We start from the raw sequence: 24,671 nt of genomic DNA, 5'->3' as shown, positions 1-24,671 counted from the left end.
TTTTTATTTTACATATAAAAATATGATTTTTATCCAAAGATGCAGGTTTTCCTGAGTGGTGCCTACAGAATAGTAAAAATTTCTCAATCTGTTACAGATTGGTACACAGCATCGACATGGATCGTATCTTCCACAGTGATGTTACGTTCTGATAACGAAACAAAAGCTTTCATTTTTTTACTTGGACTTTTTTCACCCACCGAAGCGCAATGAACATGAAAGCTGAGAACCTTGACACGGACAACGTGAGAAAGAAAAAGAGATATGAGCAGAATTCTACGAAAAATGTTTAGAATGGGACACTGAAAATAAGGCAATCGTGTCTGAAGAATCCTAAACAGTCTGATAAAAAATAACAGGTATTGATATAGTATACTCACGCGCAGAAAAATTTGCATTTTTATTTCTCTCCGCAGTGATTGGCACAGCTAAGAATGGTAATACAATTCCAGGGTTAATGCTTAATAGCATTTTATTGTCGCCGGTATTGTTAAAATATGTCAGTTATCAACGTAACCAAATTAGTCAATTGAAAAATCATTAGACTTGTTAACAATCTTTTTCAGTAAGTTACATTTTTTTATCATAAATATCATTAATAAAACAGATCTCTGACACACCATTATATGTTATAGGTTATATTGCAGAACTGCCAGCTTTATTTCTTTTGTACAATGCAGCTTTATTTAAAACAAATTATAACAGTTATAATGACGTTTAGTAGAATATAAATCCTAAGCCTTTCTGTATTTTTCAGCTGCAAGACTCGTTGTTCCTTTCTGAGGAGATTTATTTTTTTTCACATAAAAATTTAGTTTATGGGATATTAAAGAGTTTTCATTGTGAATATGTGCAAAACATTTCAATGATATTTTTTATATTTTTGATTTCTCAATATTTTATATTTAAAAGATTTACTAGTAAACTTTTCTTCAAGGTGTAATCCAAAGTTATACTTAAAAGATTTACTAGTAAACTTTTCTTCAAGGTGTAATCCAAAGTTTAGGTATTACAAATTTTATCAATCAATTATATTTATCAATTGATTTCTTTCTTTTCTCTAATGCCTTTGCGTAAAAATAAACGGGGAGGGAGGGGAACTCGAAATTTTAATTCGGATGCTGACAAATGGTACTTAAATGGTCACAGAAGTGAAGTTCCTCTAATTTGAAATTCAAAATACTGTAGAATTATACTTTATACTGGTTATTTCAGCTATATTTATTTAATAAAATTCCGTATTTGTAATGTTTTCTTAGAATAAAAAAATCTCTATTTGAGAAGTTCATAAGCAAAAATACGATTAACAAGAACTTAACATATTTTGAGTTAAGTCATGTTATAAAAATAAACTTTCCATTACATTTTGTTGAGGAGTATAATGTATCGGCAAACTAAAGTCAGAATACAGATCTCCGATTTGATCTCTTGGTCCTTTTAGTCTGGTAGAATGTCAAAGAGAATGGCAATTTCGTCCTCTTCTCAGAATTCAGCGTTTTAAACGGAGGACGATATTCGCTTTAAAAGAGTTTTCTACAAGCATTCACTTCAACTGTTTTATGAAACTTCAACCATTCATAGTCTGCTGTCATAGAGTTTGTCGGAGTTCTGCAGAGATAAATTTTACGAACAACATAGACTTCATAGTTGTCTTCTTTGCAGTCATTCCTTAATAAGTTATCTCGAACTTATTAGTTAGACTTTGATTTTTCTGTTTAACGACTGTGTGAAAGCCATAAGCTCAGTGTGTTTACAACTGTGCACTTTAAACTGTTCACACTTCATTGAATATTTCCTGGAAATATTCAATGAATTTTAGGGATTATTCGAATTTTCGGAAGTGGAAACTTCAAATCGAGCTGTGCCCCAAGCAATCTTTCAACTGCAAAATGGACAAGTCTAGAGTGTGCTCGGACAGATGCAATTCTGCACATTCTTCCCCATAAAGGGGAGAGGCACGAGGATTAAGCGAATAAATCCAGACGATGATGAGCTCATCCATCACACCGTAGCTCGGACGCCTCTTAGACCTTTCTTTCGGTTAGCGGAACTTGAAATTTCATTTGCACACTCGGCTGGAATTCTAACCATGGATATTCTGCCTCTAACTACTTAACAGCATTCGAATGACAAAAGAGGCTAGCACCTCCAGACAAAAAAATGCAGTAATTCTTTGCAAATTACATAAATGGAGGAAGATTAAATATTTTATAAACTAAATTGCTTTTTTACTTAATAGGCTTCATGTTAAATGATTGCTTCCAGCTGTATACCTCTGTAATTTACCTGAACACGTTTAACGAAAGCTAGTTTATTATGTTCGATGGTTAAATATATCGGATGTACTTGTGGCATGTAATAGCCTCAATTTATCGTGAATGTATCAATACGTAACTTCATTTAAGTCACACAATACTTCTCTTGCCATATTCACGAACACAGCTTTTGGAAAATTTAAATTCTGAGTTGATTAGATTTAGCATAATATTAAAAAAATTATATTTGATAGAGAAGCAGAAATATATGAGTAGAGGATAAGTAATACTAAAACAAAGGTAATACCTTAATGTATCACTTAATGTTTTTTAAATTCTGCATTTTATTCGACTCCGCTTAATGACCTCAGGAGTAAATTCTTTTCAGAAAGTGTAGAAATGAACCTTTCTTCCTTCAAATGAGTATGTCAAACTGCATAGGCCTGAATTGAAAGTAGTGACAAGTAATTTTTTTACAGCAACTGAGTAATTATGTATAATTTAAGTTCAAAATATAGCGCACAATTACTTAGGAAGAGGAAAAAGAAAGGAATTAGCATAACAAGGGTAATTTACTTCATGAAGTGTCACTCCATGTCTCCTAATGATGTGCAAGTCAATGACTGGTGTAATTTTCATTTTGCCTTCTGAAACTTAATTAAGAGTTTTCTTGTCTCTTTTATGCACGCGTCGCTTCATGTCTCATCGTTTAGTGCATTCATGAGCATCGATGTCATTGTGCCCTGGAGACGTTTTTTGATTGACGGTTTTTACTTCTTTGTACGAAGTAAAAAGGAAGTATTGTAATCGCGAAAAGCTTCAGGCAGCACATTTCAATGAAAATATCCACTTTGACCGCTTTCGAATGCAATTTAACGATATTTTTGCTTAATGTCTATACGTAAGGACAGAATAAAAGACTCTTTTCCTCCAAAAAAACTAAAAAACTGCTTTAAAATGAATTCTGATGAGAATTTTTCGTGGCGTCTGTACGAACGTATGTACGTACGTGCGTACGAACGTACGTACGTGCGTGCGTATGTACGTATCTCGCATAACTCAAAAACGAGTAGCCTCAGAACGTTGAAATTTTGTATATAAGACTACTATAACATGTAGATGTGCACCTCGTATTTTGGTTTCAATCGGCCGCGCCAAACGTATCCACTCTATAAACGTATCCACTCTATATATTTATAAATATATCCACTCTGTTACCCGGCTCAGCAATCTCAGTTTCTTTACTCTTATATGTTTGTAAATTGTACATTTTTTGCTTTAAAAATGATTGAATTATGCTGTTTTTATCTTCCGGTTAAAGTTTTTATGCCTTTCGTAATTCTGGAAGCAATATTTGTACAATTATCAACAATTTAAAAGCTGTTTAAATGCGGTTAAGTTTTAAATAACATGGCGTACATATTTGTTTACATTTGAAACAGCAGAATTGTAGATTTGTTGCCAATCTAGAGACACTAAACTTCGCAACACAAAAATAACGCCTTCATTTATTATTGCGAATTAAATCATACTCAATCCTTTCTGGAATTTTTTCGAGGAAATAAGTATTTAAGATTTACTTCGTAATTTTTAATACAGATATTTTGAGTTTTTATGTATTTTTGCCTTGTCGCGAAGTGAAAACTGAATTAATTGAATGAGAAATACTCAATCGTCTGTGAAAAACTGTTTCTTTTTCGTTTTGTTTGCTTAATTTCTTTTATACATTGTTCTAGCTTTGTTATAGTATTTGAATAGAACATGTGGCAACGATTAGATAATTCTTTAAATGATATAAATTTTGTTCATTCTGAGTTATAATATGAACGAAATATAATACTGTTAAGTAAACCTAGCGCCAGAGTGTCGCTATGGTAAACAAAGTGAATTTTAAAGAATTGATTTATTCTATTGTGGTTTATGCGCTGTCGGCGAAGTAGGCTTAATTCAATCTAATAAGTTAAATGAAATGCAAGAAAAAATGCGTATAATTTAATATTCCGTACAATGAAGTCATGTGGTGTACATATCAGATTTTTTTTGTTTGTTTTGAAGATAATATTTTCAGGTTTACTTTTTGTTAAAAAAAAATAATATCTTTATTCAAGAAAGAAGTCAGAATTTCAAAGAAGAATTAAGTGAGTTATGTATTTCCATTTTAAAGTGATTAAATTTTGCCCTAAAATTCTAAGGAGGAAAAATAAATTTATTTTTCACCTGACCTCAATATTGTTCTTTCTCAGACAGACTAACGAAATATCAATAAAGGTTTTAACTATTGAGTATAGTTTGAGTTCTTGCACCCTCTACCTCCTATAATTATTCAGATATTGGCAAAATTGCTGTTTTCACTCACATAAAACAACCCATTATGGCTAAAAGCCAAAAAATTTTTTTAGCCAGACAGTCTTTTAAAACGGAAACAAGATGGTTGCAATTTATTAGAAAATTTAAAATTTTGTATTAAAAAATTCAATTATTTCTAGTTCAAAAGCGTTTGAAAACGCTCTCTCTATCAGCTAAATTTGAAAACTCAAGGACTCTTCACAGATTTGTAAAAATTATATAAATTATACTATACTGAAGCCGAAAGAATTAAGATCAAGAGTTAGTTTTGAATAAAACAATATCTTTAACGGCCGTCTATTTATAACGAAGATGTTCCAAGAATGCATCATTGAACAATAAATGATGAAATCTTCGTAGGAGATGGAAATGGAGGCTTCATTGAACTAGTCTAATTTCCTACGAAGTCATCTATAATTTTTCTAATAAATCATCTATAATTTTTCTAATAAATCATCTATAATTTTTCTAATAGATCATCTATAATTTTTGTTCGTAAAGCAGTTTTTCCATAATCTTTATTATTATCGAAATCATAGCAAAGCAAATATCCGAATGACATGAGAAAGTTCGACAGGTTCCCTTTGCAGGAGATGGAAGACACTGTATGCACTTATCTTGTGAGCTATGACTGGGATGAAGTGGTTTTCTACCAATTTCTGTAGAACTGGAACGAATAACTGAATATCATACATTTATTCAAATTGAGAAAAGACGCAAATTAGAACGTTTAATAAATTCAATAAAAATAGATACTTTTATAAAATGCTTTAAAACTTTTATTTACACGTATTTACTTTTCTCTTCGCCACCATCGAGCTTAGTGCTGTATTCTCCGGGAAATTACTATGCAAAGCGAGGAACGCTGAAAGAAGAACCAGAGCATGGAAAGAAAGTGCATGGTTGGGACTAAGCCGAATGTGCACGGTGAGATTGTTAAGGAATTGTTATGAGGAACATGCTGATGACCATTTACCTAGAGCACTGCAAAGTAGGAGTTGCTTGCAAAGAGGTACTAAAATTATCGAGTACAATGTGGTCACAAGTCGTAATGGGGTAATGGGTACTAACAGTTATACAATTAAATTAAAAAAATGACGCTGTAGATGCTACATTACCCTGAGCTTTGCATATTGATAATATGTTAAATTTTTCTGCTAATTCAATACATATTTGAATTAGCAGAAGTATTCAAATATGTATTGAATTAGTAGAAGTACGTAACTTATTACCAATTTGAAAACGCTATTGGTAATGTAGGATCTACAGCAGCGGTTCTCAACCTTTCGACCAACGTGTACCATCTAAACAGAAATTGAAAACCTTTAGCACCACCACTACAAAGTACTACTTCCTCCACCACTCTTGAACAAAGCTCAGTTCGCATAAATTTACGAGTGTTAGAGGAAAAACTCAATCAGAATGATGGAATTTTAATTTTTGAATTTAATAGTTAAAAATACTTTAATTCTTTGCGTACTACCTATTTTCCCCTTATGTACCACCGGTTGAGAACCCCTGAACTACAGCATACATTTTTTAAAATAATTTTATTTATATTTTTATTTATCATTTTGGTATATTTCTTTGTATTATTATTATATTATTATTACGGAAAAGGACGTTATATAAAAATACTGCAATTTTTTTATTTGCATGATTTTTCAAATCAAATTTGTTTCGCAGATATTTTGATTTGCATAATTTGTAATAGTCAGCATTACAGTTCAACAGCTTAGGTAATTTCTTATCCCGTAAGCCTGTTTTCAAGGAATCAGTTCGTTTGGAGATTTTAAGATTAACAGATTTATATCAGAAATTGCTAGTTGATTATATATTTCGCGGAAATTCAGTCAGAATAATAATAGGTAGTCGCGGAAACACATTGGCCATCAGGAGAAAAGAATCAAAGGAATTCTTAAAAGTTCGTAGCTTATTCTACTTCTGAAACTTGTTTTAAAAAGCATCCGAACAATAAACAATGCAAATCATTGTATTGAATATTACCTAATATTTTCGTAACTGCTAACTATTCATCTCAATGTAGATTGTTTCATTCCAAAGGTTTTGAAGACTGAGGATTTTTTCCTCAGTTTTTGAATTTTAAAAATTTTAAATAAAGCAGTTGCTCTGGTCTAAGAATCATTTTCCAATACAGAGATATTTGAAGCTAGGAATTTCGCAACCATATCTTGTAAAAACTAAGTTTAGAGAAATTCTTTGATTTTTTAAGGTTTAACTCTACATATACATAGAAAGGAAGCAAGGAACAAACTACTATTTCCCCTTGTTTTTACAGTATGTTTTTAGAATCTGATATCTCGTGAATGATGAAGTACTTTATGCGTTTACGATTTGAAAAGGAGTTGCATTAGAAAAGTTTAGATGTTTTTGTTTTACAGCTCAGAAACAATGAGGTTTCATTGCACAACATGCTTTTGTATTATCGTTTTAATCTCTTTAGAACTGTCCTAAGTAACCGTGACATAATCTGACTCCTGAATTCAAATAAAGTCTGTCAGTTGAGAATTTAAAGATTTTATTATGCTTAAAATGTATTAATGTAATCAGATCACTGCTTAGTTGCACCAAATAATTCATTGATTCAACTTAAATAAAGGTCTTAATTACAAAATTGTTAAACCTTTTATCAAAGAAAAATATCTTTCAAATGAAGCACACACATTTTTTTATCGAAAAATATTTGCTTAGAGAAATTATTATTTCAGCAGATTATTTTAAATAAATCAAAGTTATAAAGTATTTCTCCCCCTTCTTGGCATGCCTTCGTGGTGTAATGGTCTGCACGCTGGGAGCGTATTCCAGAGGTTCGTGGTTCGATTCCCGGCGAAGGCGTTGCTCATTTTTCATCTTGCCTGCTTCCAAAAATCCTAATATATTTACAGAGTTAATATCAAGCAGCTTCATTCGCTAAAGGTTCATTTATTAAAAAATCAGACTTTTTGACAGTTTTTTCAAATTTACACAATCTGTATTCAAGAAATTATAACCATGTACCATTGTTGTTTGTACGAAGTTGACAAAAGTCCTTGATAAATTAAACAAAATAATAGCAGAAAAAATATAAATGATCAGAACATAGAATTTTAACCCATTTTTTTGCAATAATCGAAACACCATATTATTACCGAATCTTAAATTTTATCATATCGTCTCAATGATTTAGTGCCTTGAACATATACTAACCGATTCTCCATTCGGTCCAAGTGTGTTTCGAAGCTAACTCAGAAAATATCTCAGTTGTTTGAATTAATTATGTTTCGAGGTTTCAGTGTTCGTGAGAACTGTCTCGTTTAAAGGTAGCTACATCTACCACCTACAAGAAGTTTCTAAAGAAAACAAGCAGCGTACACACTGTCTGATATATCTCACACAAAAAGAAATTAAGGAGTCACTATTCGGAGAACAGTGTGAAATTTGATTATCCGTCCAAATCCATAGAAAATTACTCGTTTAGGTAGTCCCTCATAAATTTGCTCGAATGAAAGACTTAAATATCCGACTTTTTAAGTTTTCAATAGTTAATTTTTCATATTCTACAATGTATCCTCTCTCTCTCTGTATACATATATATACATAATACAGACTGACTGGGAAAAACCTCAAGATGATATTGAAATAAAACATCTGAAGGCGCTAAAATTTTTACCGCATACAAATAAATTTCTGGTATGATAATGCGTTTGGAAAAAATGGAAACTGCCATGATAAATAAAATTCTATTTCAATTATTATAGGAATCTGTAAACTCTGTACTCCTATTATTTATATTTTTCGCAATCATTTTTAAACATGTCAAGAATTTTGGGGATAACCCTTTGTGTTCATAATAATAACAATAAATAATAATAATGATAATAATTGTTTTTATTTTGCTTTAATCGCAGTTTCATTGCAAGGTAGAACTTTAGAGCCTCAATAGTTATAAGATTTCATGTCCTTTTTTACATTTTACTATGATTTTAAACTTATTTTTGAAAGGAAGATATAATTTTAACAGATCGCTAGGTAAAAATCAATAAGACACCCAGCATAAAACGGTGATCCATTAATTCGTTATGGTCAACGGATTCTAAAGGATGCTCGAATAGAAATTGAGGCATTTGGGGAAAAGCTTCTTAAAGAAAATTCATATTGAATTATAATGAGTCGTATTTAAATTAAATAGCGAAGAAAATGCAAACACAGAGGCGTTAAATCAGTCTCTTTTGTTTCGGAGAACATAACTTCGGATTCTGCAATCACGTTGTACGAATTGGGTCGCAAGTAGGCTACAGAAGAAAAAAATTAATATACGTAAATTATTTATTCTAACGTCTAAAACTTATATGATAGAAATTTTTCTACTTAGAAAGTACGAAATCATCGTACTTTCATCGTAATCGGAATAGTAATCGTATTGCTCCATTTATCTCTGTATGATCTCAGTTAACTTTAATTCGTCTGCATTTCGAGTTGTTATGCATTAAAATTGCTGCAGCAACAAGAATTAATCGTAGGATCAATATGCATAATAATCGTATGAAAATATAAAAGCTTAATATTAAAATATTCAAATCAACTCTGTCTATTCGGTTCGCTAGATGACAAAAATGTGTGATGATATACTAATTCACAAGCCTTGGAATTAAATGCTATCAGTGATGTCTTCAATTATTATCTGAGGGGTGTTTTGCCTCGCTTAAAACACTAATACACGTAAACCATTGAAAAAAGCAAAAATTAATCAATGATGTTGCAGATGTGCTGTATGGGAGCCAAACCCGAAGAAGATGCTGCAGGTACCGCATATCCCCGCAGACTATTCACAGCAACACCAGAAGCATGCAGCCTAGTGTTGTTATATTAAAAAAACGGCTCTTGAGACACCTTGTAGAAACCGTTCAGTCTAGAATAACATACGTCTAGTCTTCCTTCATGCTATAGTGAAAGATCAACGTTGTGTTAAACTTCAGTGTAGCAGGGACCAGATGGCCCTCTTACCACATATTATAACGTCACATATTATCAAACCATGAGCAGGGATAGTATGATGTTCTCTTCCGAAGGCTTGTTAATGGCACTAGCTACATTGTCTCGGCTGTCAATGCTTTCGAATCAAATGTAAGAATCAAGACGTTGCTTTTCTTTAAAGATTTTGACGTCTCTTTGAAGACGTCTCACATCCTCTCACGTCCTTCATTTAACCTCCGTTACCAACTGGATGTACGACATGATAACCATCAATAATTGTTGTTTAGGATCAATAGAATACCGGCTGCTGGTGTTTCGCTCGTAGCTTAATTCAGTGCAAGTGTCTTTTGTTGATCTGCATAAAAACTGCTGTATCTCCTGAGCTTAGTTAATAGTAGTATAAGTAGAATAAAGTAGAATAAAGTAGTATAAGTAGAATCAGTAGAATAAAGATTACTACACTTCATTTTTCTATTGTGATGATCCAGAGCTGAATTCTGCGTCTGTTCACCTTATAAGGTATTTATCCTGCCTTTTTAGCATGACTTCGTGGTGTAATGGCCAGCACACTCGGCGCGTACTCGAGAGGTCTGTGGTTCTAGTCCCGGGAAGGGCACTGCTCATTTTTCCTGCATCCTGCTTCAAAATAAACTTAATGTATCTACAACCTCTTGTTGTCATTGCCATTAACAATGACGACAAGAGGTTGTAGAGAGACATTAAGTTTATTTTGAGGCAGGAGACATGAAAAATGAGCAATGCAACCATTGGGATACATAACATTGAAATACTGGTGAAATTTTGGCATAAGCAGTAGCTATCTGATGGAGTAATAAAGAAAAATATGCGAATTCACGGATTCCTTCCTTTTCCGATTGCGATAGGTGATGTGATAAACATGTTGACAAACTCACAGCATCACATTTTCAAACCGTAAGACATGATACGATTTTTGAAGACTAGAATGGCAGGCAAAAACCTGCATTCTATCACGATTTTAATCCATCTAATTTCCTCTCAAGTGTCGCCAAGTGGTGCTAAAAGATTTTATCATTGGCTTGTCTTGCAGGCTTTGATCATTGCATCTTATCTAATCCTACAATACCTCAGCTAGTTAACCTTAAGGTTTTTTCTTTTCACTGTTACGATTTCCGTTTTGAACAGTGTATATTCGTACATTAACGGACATTGGTTTTACCTCAAATTTAAGAGCTCAAATTAATTACATATTGAAAGGGAAAAAATAAAAAACTTAAATTTTTCTTAAATAGGCTAATACTTTTTTTACAATTTCTTATCTATTTCGTTAGTAGGAAATAAATTTTATAATTAATTTACAACAACACAGTTTAGAAAATTTAGAACAGAAATTATCAAAAATTATTTAATTTAATTAGGATTTAAAAAATTACTTTTTTTAACCGAAACGGAAGTTCATATTACGGAAGAAGACTTGATGAAGAGCTGTGTGCTGCATCTTAAAAACTTCCTTTATGGCAAGCGACAACATACGCTATGATGAACATTGTTATGCATGAAGGCGCACACCCCATGCGTGAAATTAAATTCAAATTACAATTTAATATTAATAATTGTTAGCAAATGGAATACTCTTATTTTAAAGATGAGATTATAGCCTTTTTTGTTCTCTTGTTTATTTTCTAAATCATACAGCATATTAGAAAAACATGTCAATTCAGTGTTGAGACGGAATAAATTTGAGATATTTGCATCGTTGAATTTCATTAGAAATTTGCAGCCTTCTGTTTAGATAGAGAAATTCTTTTGCATGGTCTTAGAGTGCCGATGACACTAATCTTTTATTGTCTCTAGTAATGACTAAATGACTGATTAAAGTGAATTAACCAAGAATCAAAGCTTAGTATTTTTTTAGGGGAACCGCTAAAGATCGGCAAATCCTCCATATATCATCTGAAAACTTGAATTCTAAGATCAGTTACTTTATATAAGGCAAAAATATTTATGTAGTAGCTATGAATTTCCATGCTAGAAGATTTTTCCAAAGTATGCAAGTGATTCCTAGCAAGTTACGTTGATGCATATAGCATATATATATACAAGTTATTTCTGACAGTTTAAAATAACTTTGAAAATATAAATTTAGTCTTAAGGTTATAAGGATAATGTTAATTATCTAACAGTTAAATTTCGAGTTAAAGTTACTTTCCTGTCTCTTCTTAATTTCAAGCTTACAACTTCCGACCAGAACGTATCTTTAGAATCGCGTTTGAATGGAAATGAGAAGTATTTAACTGTGAAGTTCTGCTGACTTCGTTAGAGAGCCAGTGCTTATGACTAGCACGCGTTCGCCTTTCTAAGCTACTCTCTCTCTTAAGCTATTATTACGCTCCGCCGTACTTTAGGCCTTTGATAGCTTCGCCGTGAATTGGCGTTAAGAGGCCAACTCTGTTGGAATCTTGGTAGCTTCAGCTATATATTTTCAGTTAAGATTAGTTAAATTTGATTTCGTAGTTTCCTGAGTTCTAGCCAGAGTGGAGGCTTTATTGTAAAACTCCAAGAAGGGGTTCTGTGAAATTAATTTGGAATAATAAAAGGTATTCAACCCTTCCCAAGTTTTATTTTCTGTCTCAGAACTCAAGCGATTATTCACTTATCAATTCTTAAGGTTCCTCAACTTAAAGTTGAAACACGTAGGAATCTTACAAGGTAGGAGCCTGAAACGCTAAATGATTGTTTACAAAGAGACTGGTAATACCTTCGTTGGTGACGTAAATTTTTCAAAAATAAGTTTTACAATAAAATTTTCATAATTGTTTTTAGTTGTTGCACAGCTCTATCTCAGAATGTATAGTAAATGAACTCAGAATGTACGTATAGATAAACAGCAGCGTAAGGTATGATCACGGGTGCGCCCAGGAGGTGCGCCTGTCTTTGGCCATACTGACAGATTGACCTTCGCCAGCTGTATCCCAATTTTGTTCGCCCCCTTGCACAGCCGAGTGGACAGTTAACCCACTTCTTAGGATTCAACTTTGCATAGCCGCTGGTTAGAGAAATGAACAACTATAATTTTTCGCAATTGCCAAGCCCGTTGCTGTCCTAGATGGGAAAACAGACAGCATTCATTTTATGTTATGAAAATCTGTAAACATGCCAGTTCAAACATGTGTACGTACGGAAGGAAATGCTTTCAGTCCAAAATGTCGAATGTGAGTTTTTTGTGAATAAAACTAAATTAGGGTGGCTCGAACACGCTTTTATTATTTTTACAATTATGTTGTGTCTGTGTGTGTGCGTATGTGCATGGCGATTTTTTCGTCCGCGATAATTTCCAAAAATTTAAGTTTTCTGCATTTATATAAGGACTTTTTTCTGCATTTATACATATAAGGATTGATTAGGTATGGGTTAAAATTGGACAGTCGGAAGTAATACTTGAAACCAATAACAGTTTTTAATGGACAACAGTAAGCTGTAATTTACTTCAGGCCTATAACCATTGTTGAGCAATCAGTAGAACATACTGTTGCATATATAATATATAACATATTGTTACTGTAGAACAAACATCGTTTACTGATGCCTAAATATCGCGAGTGTAGTCGTGAAAATCGAAATGAATTTAAATTTAATGATTCAATAGAAATAAATATAAGAAAATTAGATTATTGTTTTCGTTTCAAAGTATTTATTTTAAACAAGCATTTAATTTTCTTTAATAAAATAGCAGTTAAATTATGTCATTCAACTGCCGAATAAATTATACTTTTTAATGAAAAATATAGGGAAAATATTTGATTATGTTGGTATAAATTTAGAAAAACTAGATTTCACACATGCCTATTTACATCAAATAAAATATAATGTAAATTTCTTATTACAGACTCTTTTATTTATTGAAACAACAATTTAAATTTTGCTTACAAAGGATGAACGATATTTATAGCTCTTGGCTATTTAAACATAAAATTGGGTGGTCATGTGCTGGATACATCAGATTTTTTTATCTAATTATATATCATTAGATAATGATGCATTTTATAGCAAAAGAATTAAATGAATCATTCAAAGGATCTGTGTTATGTATTACATAGAATTAATTTTTAAGTAGCTTCGATCGGGTTGATTATAGCGCATTTAGGCAATATATCTGGACGAACAGAATTTGAATCTGGAAAGAACTATTTAAAATATCTCAGAAACTGGATTGTAAATTATATAGAGCTCTTAATGGTATCGAAATCAAATGATCCTAATTGAGCAATGCATTGTGCAACTATAACATTTCTTTCTAGGGCATTAATAAAAAGAAAAAAAAAATCTTAGTTAAAATGAAATCATTTGCTTTCCTAGGTAGTAGCTAGTTTTATTTCCAGAATTTACTTTTGTTTAAGAAAAATAATTTATTTATTAGTTCCCAGTCGCTGAAAGTGCGTCAAGAAAGATTTTCTATCTGGCTTGGCTTTAATTCAAATTAAATATCCGTTACTTCACATAAGGAGGTTTTATGATTGGGGGGGGGAGATCTTAATAGTCTGACCTCCGCGCACAATCCCTTAATAGTCTACCTGTTCGGCCCGTATCACGAATTTCTCTTCCACCGCACAATGTAAAGCGCTGAAGCATTTGGGTAATGAAGGGAGCAGACTGTAATTGAGTACACTCAAGGCTGTAGAAACGCCTACCAAGCGTATAAATCAGTGTTTATTCGCAATGTTATTGCATAAGCACGCAGTTTGACGGTAAATCCCAAATGTCTTGTTACAATTACATGTTTTGCCATCTGGCATGGGTGCGTAAGTCGTTAAGTGGTTATTCGGGACATGGACGGAGCTGTACCTCGATTTGAAAGGTGTACCATTAAGTCATTTATCCGTTACTCGTTATGTGTAATAATGGTACAGCAAACACAAGCAACTCTTTTTGAGGAGATTTAATAATGCTTAGGCCGATGACAGCTGAAGATGTAACATTGATAATTTCCGAAAATCTCACAGCTTAACGTTAAAACTTTCTTGTTACGTCTTTCAAGTGCAAAAGGTGTCCTTCAATTGAGGTCATTTTAGTGATTTCTGTTTTCTTTTTTTTTTTTTTTATTGTTAATCTTTGCAAGTTTCCTTACCATAATTTACTACAAAATATTGCTTTTAAAATATAAGGGATTTACCTCTATTAATAGCAAAATCCATTTATTTATTTAACGATAAGTGACAGATCGCAGACCTTAATTGTCTAGCAGTCTACTATTTACTTGCTACTCTTTAATGAATCAAAAGTATGCAGGAGATTGGCATGTTTCTTTGGACTTTATTAGGAATCTAAAAGAACATTGGGAAGTTTTAGAGAAGGAGAGTAATTCTAAGTTCATCTTCGTAAAAAGCAGCAGATCGCAAGCCAGCAGTGAGTGTCTATTGGTCATCTTGCTGTTTACTTACATATGCTGCTTTTTTGTGAATTTAATAGACAAATAAAACTGAAATATGAATATGCTGCTCATTTTGGAAGGAACATTGGAAAGCTTTCTTATAGGTTAGATTTCCACACATAAAATTAACAGATTACACATTAAGAAACTGATTCGTTTATATTAGTTAAATATTTATTAATTAAAAATAATAATAAAAAAGAACTGAAAAATATAAAATCTGAAAGCTTTCAGATTTTATATTGCGTCTAAAGAGACTTTTTTAACATTTTGTGTGCTACCTTTGTTTATTAAATATTATGTTCTTCGAACGTAAGATTCGAAGAACACAAACTACAACAAATTCAATTCAACAGCAATATCACAAAATATTTAAAAACAGCATACATTCAGAATTTCCGATAGACAGCCTTGCGCTTGAGATAATGTTTTTTCCCCCGTACAGTGTTGTCATTGCTTGCTTTGAAATCGTTGAGTTTGTTAATCAAAAATTCTTAAAAGCTATACAAAATATGAAATAGATAATAAAACGAATTCAGAATTCAAAATTCGGGCTTCCAGATGCCCATGTTCAGGCGAAGGATTGCGTTATTCAAAATTGAAAGGCTCTAGGTACCGCCGTTTTTTCACATTGCGAGAAACATACATACATTTATACACATTCTTCACTATTTAATTTCTTTAAATATGGTACAGGGCGATAATATTTGGTTGCAACAGTTTGAAAGGTGATTCAGCTCTTTCAGTGTTTCGACGCAAAATGCCGTTTTGAGACTAATAACCCTTCTGGGCTAATGCTCTTTTTGGCTAAAAATTGAGGAGTATAGATTAAGAAAACTACGCAAAGTAAAAACGAGTTAAATTAAGTTAATCAACAAGATATCATTTGCATAGATAATGATGGAGCTAAAGCATTCAGACGAAGACTGGGAAATATTTCTTATTTTGCTGAATAGAATAGCCTCGTACCATACAGGATAGTGTGCTTTTGATCATGTGCGGGTTTTAAATGTTCACTACCTGGAAATTGTTAAACAGCTTTGTTTCATGTTTGTAAACTATATTTTTAATGTCAGAAGATGCTTTTCTAAAAAGTATAGTAACTCATTCGATTGAACGCGTATTGATAAATAAATTTAATTCGAGATTTATAACACGAAACATTTTCAACGTCATCACACAGCACTGTCATTCTGTATGTTTTACATTTATAGTATATGCAATGAATGTAAACGTTGTATTGTTAACCTTAACTTGTCAGTAAACTGCGTCGAAACATGGAAATGTTTGTAAGATCTGAGGTTTAGTAACCCTGTTTGTCTCATGTTTTCCATTTTTCGGAGTTTTGAAATCAAATGTGTTAAGGGAGAAAATGGTTGATTTTCCACGTACCGCTGTTTGCTTGGACTTAGGCTGGCCGTTCCTCTGCAAACAAAGAGCAGTTATTGATTTATTTTTCTTTAAGCAATACATTATAACAGTTGTAATTTTAGACATAATTGACACTGTAATTAGTGCTGTAGAAGTACAGAAACTATGACGTTATTTAATACGCATGGAACACGGAAAAGTCATAAAACACGTGAATAGTTGCAAGCAACCTACGTTAATTTTAAATCATCGAAGGTTTTTGGAGAACTAAAACTGACCAGATAAATATCTCATTTCATCCCGTCAAATCACGCTTAGAAAATACCTTAAGTTGATGATCTTACCTTCGTGAACTTTTATATATCGAGCTCCATGAGGGTGCATAGATAGCAACATAGAAGCATTGTTCCAGAAATGGACGATGGCCATGTCTCCTACTTCTCCTCTTATGGTTGGTCCCAATATGCCTTGCCATGGCTCTCTTGCCTTCATCACCGTATAAGTACCATCAGTAAATTCTCTAAATATTGCTTTCTTGTACACTTTTCCAAGCCGAAGAGGCTTACGACTGAGAGCGAAATACCTACGAGCAAAGCTGTAAAAACAATTAAAAATTCTTGTTAATTTATTTGCTTTTAAATTGTATAATACAATGTAACAGAAAAATCAATTATTTTCAAATTCAAATAACTATGTGAGACAAATAAAAAGCCTTAATAATAATAATTAATATAAAAGAATTAATAATTTCATTTTTTCCATGAAATTTAATGAATTTGTTTCATGGTATTAAGAATAAATAATTCAATCACGAAAAAGCATTTGCTTGAATGAGAAAGTCAGTTTATAATTTTAACCACATAAAACTCATTATACTTTTCGTGAATTCTGAGAAGTCAAAAAGATTCTTGATTTAAAACTTGTAATGAGTTATTTAAAACTTAAGAAAGGTTCTATAGTATTTCACTATTTTGGTTCTTTGACCCAGTACGTTAAGAAATATCATCAAAAATCAATCTGACGGTAAAAATTTAGCATTTTTTCCAATCAAGACATAATTTAAAAGTTATAAATTTCTTGCAATGTTCTTTTTACAAAGAATACAGAAGTTTTATTAAATATTCGATATTAGGAACTGATATTAAAATATAAATGTGAATAATATATTTGGTGTTAATAATACTGATGTCAGATGATCACATAAAGTGTAATGGAATATGCTTGCTTGATAAATAATTACGAAGCAATGTACATCAGCTCAAGCGAAACTTAATGTTCGCCGATTGTGCGCTAGAATCACATAAACGGCAAAAATCAGTATCGCCAGTCGATAAAGTGCATAAATTTTTAAATATCCAAGAAATTTCTACCATATAGACTAAATATTAAAGGAATTATTCAAAGTGCCCTTTAGGCTAAAAATATAAATTCTATTTTGAAACCGTCATATATTGGATAGAAGCACTGATTTCTTGAAATTTTAGTAAAACAAAACGGTGCCGTCATACATGAAGAATACTCTAAAAGCAGAACACAAAATTGGTATTAAAGAAATTGGCAAATTACTTTAAATTGTTAACCTTTTTATAATTGCTCTGAGTGTAAAAAGTACAACTAGCAATTCAGATATTTTTAATCAATTAACTTTGTTGCTGATCACAAAAGATATCCAACCTTGTTGACAATCTCAATTATTCTGTTAAAGTTTATGACTCTCGGAATAAAATCCTATATCTTCACCCTATACCTTTTTCTTCATTTGTGTGAATTTCAGTAAATTCATTAATTAAGGGTATATAAAATAATAATACTTAATTCCTTAATAACGTAAAAATGCAGTAATGAATCCTTTATATTCAACTCAATTCTTCCAAGTTTTTTGGATTTTCTCTTTTTCAACTGAAGAAAGTGGTTTTCTTTTTTTAGGTTTGGAAGAAAAACTAATATTTAGTGAATGTGTGTGTGATTATGGCAAAGCCTCGAGGGCTATCTGCCTAAGGGGAGGGATGCCTTCGTGGAGGACTTTCTAAGGGAAACTGGCTCGTATACACGTTACACATGGGGAAAACCACGAAAACGCCCATGCAGCCAGCCCTTTCGCGGGATTCGAACCTCGGACCGAACTACCAGTGTTCAGCGACTTTACCGCTCGGCCGCTGGTGAGCCCGATATTTTGTGAATGAAAGCAATCAAATTACTTATTACAATTGACGGTGAAATGGCAATAAAATAATACCAAATCAAATGTTCATTCAAAAGTTGCTGCAACCTTTAAAATTTCCACAAAATACAAACATACAACGCAAATGAAGACTTGTATGAATACATGACAGGGCTGCAGCAACCAAGAATCTGCCTGGATGCATCAAGTGACAGTAAACAAGAACCAGTAATATTACCAAAGCTGGAAAGTTTATTTTAAAATTCAACCATAATCTAAGCGAGAAGTATGAATTTTTCTTCAAGGACAGTTCTTTACATATTTGATTTTTCTGTCTTATCGACGAAATTATTAAATCAGACGAAATTATTTCATTGTTACAACTAATTTATGATGTGTTTGAATAAAATCCATCTTCTAATGCATACAGCCATACCTTTCAGCAATAGTTTAAAATATACTTCATTTTACCATTTAGAATAAATGAAATGTATATTTTTGCTCTTAATTATTCAGGTATGATAATTAATTTCAATAAACAAGTATAGAAGACCTTGTAGTTTCCTGTTAATTCCATGGTAAATGAGTTTCCGCATGCCTCTGTTGGAAATATGCGCCTGAAAGTCGTATTTCAATTTCTTATCTATCCTACGAATGTAAAAACAACAAAAGTGTGAAAGAAAACTATGAGAATTGGTGAAAGGACCCGGCACACCCAAAATTCATGATTCTGCAAAATACTAGTTTTGTTTCCTATTACATCTGTCTTATTTTATCTTCAGTATGTCCCATATATGACAACTTCAAGGCAAGCTGCTTACCATTTCCGAAAAAGTTATTTTCCATGTGGTTCCCAAGTGTTAACGATTTCATTAAAACAGGGTCAAGGCAACATTTAAGAAAAAGAAAAACTCATTACTGGCATGTTATTCGATAAAAATTAAAACAAGGTGACTTTCCTTACTAAATTTGTTATGCGATTTTATGGCAGGTAAATGATTCCACATGGTAACGAAATCATATTGGCTTGAAAATACTTGAATGAAATTATTTTATACGTGAGATCTACGAATTTCGTATGGAAAATTAGACCCATACGAAGCATTCAGATCTCGATTTTCAAAATCTCATGTGAAAAGAGCGGAAAAATTGAGTTTGAAAAGCGTGTGCATTCTCGATTTTAATTACTTGTCGATATAAAAGTGTTTGCTAATGTTTCTAGACACAAAAATTAAATCACTATTTAAATTCATCGGTATTCAAACTGTGCCGTGAAAAACGTTTAAGGATCACCTGATCTTCAGGGTGATTAAATTATGTTACTTACTAAGAAATTCTTATACAACTATCAAGAACAGTTCATGTTATCTTCATACTTAAGGGGTAACGGCTACTCAAAAAACTTCCTAAGGGAAAGCAGGGTCTTGCCCTATTTACTTTATATGTGAGAAAGTTGATGATAACCTCACACAGCGAGCCCATCCTATTTAACCCTAGGTATAGAATTCGTTTAACAGCCATAATCTCCAGACCAGACGCTCTCAACCAGGGGGATAATTTCTTAGTTTTTCTTTGGGGGGGGGAAGGGAGAATTTCGGTCAACTTTCTATTTACTTGTTATATACTTGTTGTACTTTATTTTATGATTATAAAAAAACTACTTTTATTCAAGTTTTGGTATTTGCCAATATTTGCTATACTTTTTCCTGTAAATGTATGCACATTTTTCGAGTTTCGAAATGGAAGAGGAGGATTGATTGTCTAGCAGTAGTGAAAGAGGTGAATGGGGGAAAACGGTTAAAAACCACTCCTTAAAGCAAAGATAGATTTTTTTGGGTATGAATTTTGATGTGAAAGTTGAATAATTTCGCATATAAATTGATAAACAAATGTCCACAAACGAATTCGAAACTTGGATAAACAAATTGGAATTTGTTTTTCAACTTGAATCTCATGCAAAAACACAGTTTTCAAAGCAAATTTTTTGGTTGAAGATAGTTGTAAGAAACATTAATTAATGGATTCATATCTTTTTTACACTAATGAATTATGCTTGAATTATGCTACTGCACAAAGAATGATGGTAACAACAATAATATTATCATTGTCAATGTTTAAAATAATTAAATTTTTAAAGAAATGTAGATATTAATATTACAGCTATAGATATTGGAAGATATTCTTAAACATTTTTGCTCTCTAACAGTTAAAACAAAATCAATCATGCACATCGATCTTGATTTGCTATAATATGTAGCTACTTCACGCTCATAGCAGATGCTATAGTATTCATTTATTTGCTTTGTAATGTATGGAAATTTCTTTACAACTTGCAATATGTAAACCAGATTAATTTTTTTTACCACGGTTTCATTTGCTTTTTAATGTTAACATATGTATAAAAGTTAGAGTAAACAGCATGTAACTAAGCTTATTCACTGCATTCCTTGACGGCCAGTAGTGAGTGTCGAAATCGAAAAGCGTGTAACTCACTATTTTTCACAAATTGAGCCAGTGCGAATTACACGCTTCAATCGGACCAGACTTCGCGGGTCATTTCACTTGGAGGATATGAGTTAACGGATTGTGTTCCGTTGCTCATTCCTCCGAAGTTGGGCTTTTATTCGCTTCTTCAGAAGAATCGGCAAGGGCAAGGAACGATTTATTTTTGATTACCCTACCTATTTTTGATTATCTCTTAGAGCATATAATTCAATACCAGGAAAGATTTCCTGTTAGCTCCTTCCTAATTTTCTTTCTCAGGTTGTTCTTATTGTGTAATTTGTAGCTCTCACCTTGTTGAGTTACTACGAAAACATTGCAGTACATCGAAATTACGGAATTAAGTTGAACGCGAGGTACATACATTAATATAAAATTACTTATAGTGAAAAATGAAGCCAAATTTTAAATTTTACTCACGTCTACAGTTTTAATACTTAAATGGAAATGAAATTTCTGAATTTACCTACCGTAGATGCTTTTTTCAACTAAATCAGGTCAGAAACCGATAAGTATTTATATTCTTAACCGGAAATCGACATTGCCAACTTAAGTTAAAATTTTAAATATATTTTATAATAACATTTGACTTAAATATTCTGTAGATGATAGCTCCTCAAACTCTGTAGCGCTCCTGTTACACAGAAAGCGCCGAAGTCCAGAGACATATTACGTGCAGAATTTTTGCGCTTTTTTGTATGTTACTTTTTTTTGCACTGCAGTGCCATTAATTATTATTCGTAGCAGTATTATGCATTATTTTTGTGTTACTACGTTCGGTTTTCTTGTATTAAAAAGTAACAATAATATGATACGTTTCACAAGTATATTGTTACCAATTCAAAAATACTCAAAACATCATGTAATATTTTCTATAATAAAACATAGACGCAGAGCCAAAATGTTTTAGAAATCCTGGTCTGGATAGCTTTTTTAAAGTACATAAGTATGGTAAAAGCGTCTTGGGTTTACTTTGAAAGTAATTTCTGTGTGATTTGAAGTCCTGATTTTTTTGTGTGATTTTTATCACGAGAACCGAATTTACATGCTATTTTCAGCTTATTTTCTACTCTTTGCATATTTATGTACTTCATGTCCTAACGTAATAGACTAATTTCGGTTATATTATTATTACTATTATTATAAGGGCACAGCCCCAATCCTTCTAGCCGGCCGTAAAATCAAAAAATGGGACTGGCCAGAATCAGTTATCTATATATATTTGAATTAAGAATTTATTTTATATGCTAGACACCGAAGAAAAGTTCTTAAGCTATTTAAATTTTACACTAGTAATAATAAGCTTCGATCTGAATTTAAGCTGTATATATATTGGTAGTAATTCGTTTTGCACATTTCAGAAGACAGACTGTAATAAACATTACGAAACAGAGCTTAAAATTTAGAAGCACAATGCGTCTCATATGTTGCATCATGGAGCTTTATGTAATAAAAATATTTTGATTATACTGTTTTTCTTTATCAGTCAAGTAATCGTACGGAAATAATTGCACTTTTTTATACAGTGCATAACAATCGCATTTGCCCGTTCTTAATGTTAAGTGGTTGTAGCTTAGTATATAATGAAGTATGCTGACAATATTCAGTACTTTGATAAGGTGACATTATAATTTATCAGCAGATGAAGTTGGACATATCTATAATATGTCGCGAGTTAGACCAACATGCTTCTTTATGAACATTTAATAAGTTGATTTAAGTGCTGCTCAACCATTATAAATCACTCAACTACATCACGATCAGCCATAACGTCATAAGCGCAAATGTCACAATAGTACAGCTTCTGAGCTAATTAAGATTCTCTGAAAAAGGACGTTACTCTTTAATTTCTCAGAAACTTGAACTTTAATACTTGAACTAAATAAAAGACTTTTGGTATAATCTCAAATTTTATCAATAGCTAAAAGCTTTAAATTTCAAGTTTTTAAGAAAACAGGGTAGAAGTTCTGCAATTAAAGTAAGAAAAACTGGACAATTACTAAGTAGTGTAACTTTCCTTAATAGGAGAGGGAAGCCTAATAGTGTGAGTGGAAGCTTTTTTATTTGCTAGGTCAATAATAGTAAAAGGAAAACTCTTAACTAGTTACGAGTTTTAAATAGTTTAGGTTTTGTTTAAGAATAAACGTGAAGAACATCAACATTTAATGCAGGAAAGGGTAAGCGTAACGCAAGTCGTTTGCTATTTTAAACTGAGATTTTAATGGCAGGTGAAACTTGATGATCTTTCAATGGGTTTGAATTTTGTATCATCGAAATTACTTTCTCTCTGTATTATGCTGAAATTATGCAATTTTATTTATCTTTATTGTGATTAGGGTCTTTTGGTCTTTGCAAAGCGCTATTTACTCAATATTCTTCTCACAACTCTTTAATGTCGAATACATATCAAAACATGTATAACAAGTTAATAAGAAGTTTCAGTTATTAATTAAAACGGATGTAAAACATGGCTAGGTAGAAGGAAAAGGCAACAATAGGGATTACTTATTTATTATATTGTAGAGTCATTAGGTTTTTTTAGAAAAAGAAATGTGAGAAATCAACTGTGCTTCGTCGGGTTTCGAAGTAAGGATCTTCCAATGTTAGCTAGGAGTGCTACCATTACGAAAGCACACATGAAAATACTCAAATATTTCTTATAAAATGTTATATGCTGCCGTTTAATATGATTTTTTGTAAGTTTTATGTTAAGCACCAGGTATACTAATTTTAGATTATTTACTATGCAAATGAACGCATTTTACGAAGGACTAGCCTTTTTTTTTTATTTACGTAACAGAATCATAATACATTGAAATCTTTTTAGAATTTATTGTTATAAAATTTACAAATGTTTCAGTTTACAATTATTTATGATACCTTAAAAAGGTTTTAACGATGTTACCTGTTTGATTTTGTGTATTATTGACTTAAATCTGGGCACTAGATTTCATGTATTTATTTATTAAAATTAAACTATGCTTTTGTAAGCAATTACGAAACAAATATACCTCTATAATGCATTTCAGAAAGTAATTTAATTTCATTATTCCTTTCCACGCATGGAAACGGACTTTAGAAAGTATTACACTTTCAAGTCTTAGTCTTATTTAATGTTTGACTAATGACTTCCAAACAAACATAGTAAATTCTACTATTCGGAACAAGCACAACATAATACAAATAACTGTATCTTGTATTTACTTTTAGTATATTGTTTAATGTATTTCAAAGTATACTTTAGAGCAAATTTTAATTGGCATTGAGGGATAATAATATTTTCACATTTTTTTTTGTCCCTAAAAATAGCCAAGACGCCATTAATCTGAATAAGGAATGTAATTTAATTTTAACATTATAAATTAAAATAAACTAATTTTATTTAAAAGAATATTAATTAATTTTATATCCTGACTTTAGGATAAATTATGGTTTCACATAAATTTGTTCAGCCTACGCGTAGATATTTATTTCCATTTGTAGTTTATTCAAACTGTTCAAGAAGCGCTTTCTTTACACGAGTTTAATAAAAAGACACTGCAGTTGCAGCCTTTTAATTACTTTGGGAATAATTGTGGAAATTAAGCAAATCCGGTATCCATTTGTACTTGGAAATGGATTAAAATTTCAGTCTGCGTTCCATTCCTTTCTGTAA

The 24,671-nt window shown here is 31.9% G+C and overlaps 1 protein-coding gene across 1 annotated transcript in view; it reads right to left on the bottom strand.

Annotated features, from left to right (window-relative positions):
* Positions 1-24,671, bottom strand: part of LOC118190669 (hephaestin-like protein) — a 122,697-nt gene that overhangs the window by 36,996 nt on the left and 61,030 nt on the right. Inside the window, exon 2 of the mRNA XM_035361429.2 lies at positions 16,698-16,948. Within this exon, the coding sequence (XP_035217320.2) occupies positions 16,698-16,948 (251 nt within the window). The remainder of the gene's footprint in view (positions 1-16,697; positions 16,949-24,671) is intronic.

This window comes from Stegodyphus dumicola, chromosome 5 (assembly GCF_044657685.1).
Source record: "Stegodyphus dumicola isolate Sdum_Otavi_A_Nest chromosome 5, ASM4465768v1".
NCBI lineage: Eukaryota > Metazoa > Arthropoda > Arachnida > Araneae > Eresidae > Stegodyphus > Stegodyphus dumicola.
This window is presented reverse-complemented; position numbering and strand designations above follow the sequence as displayed.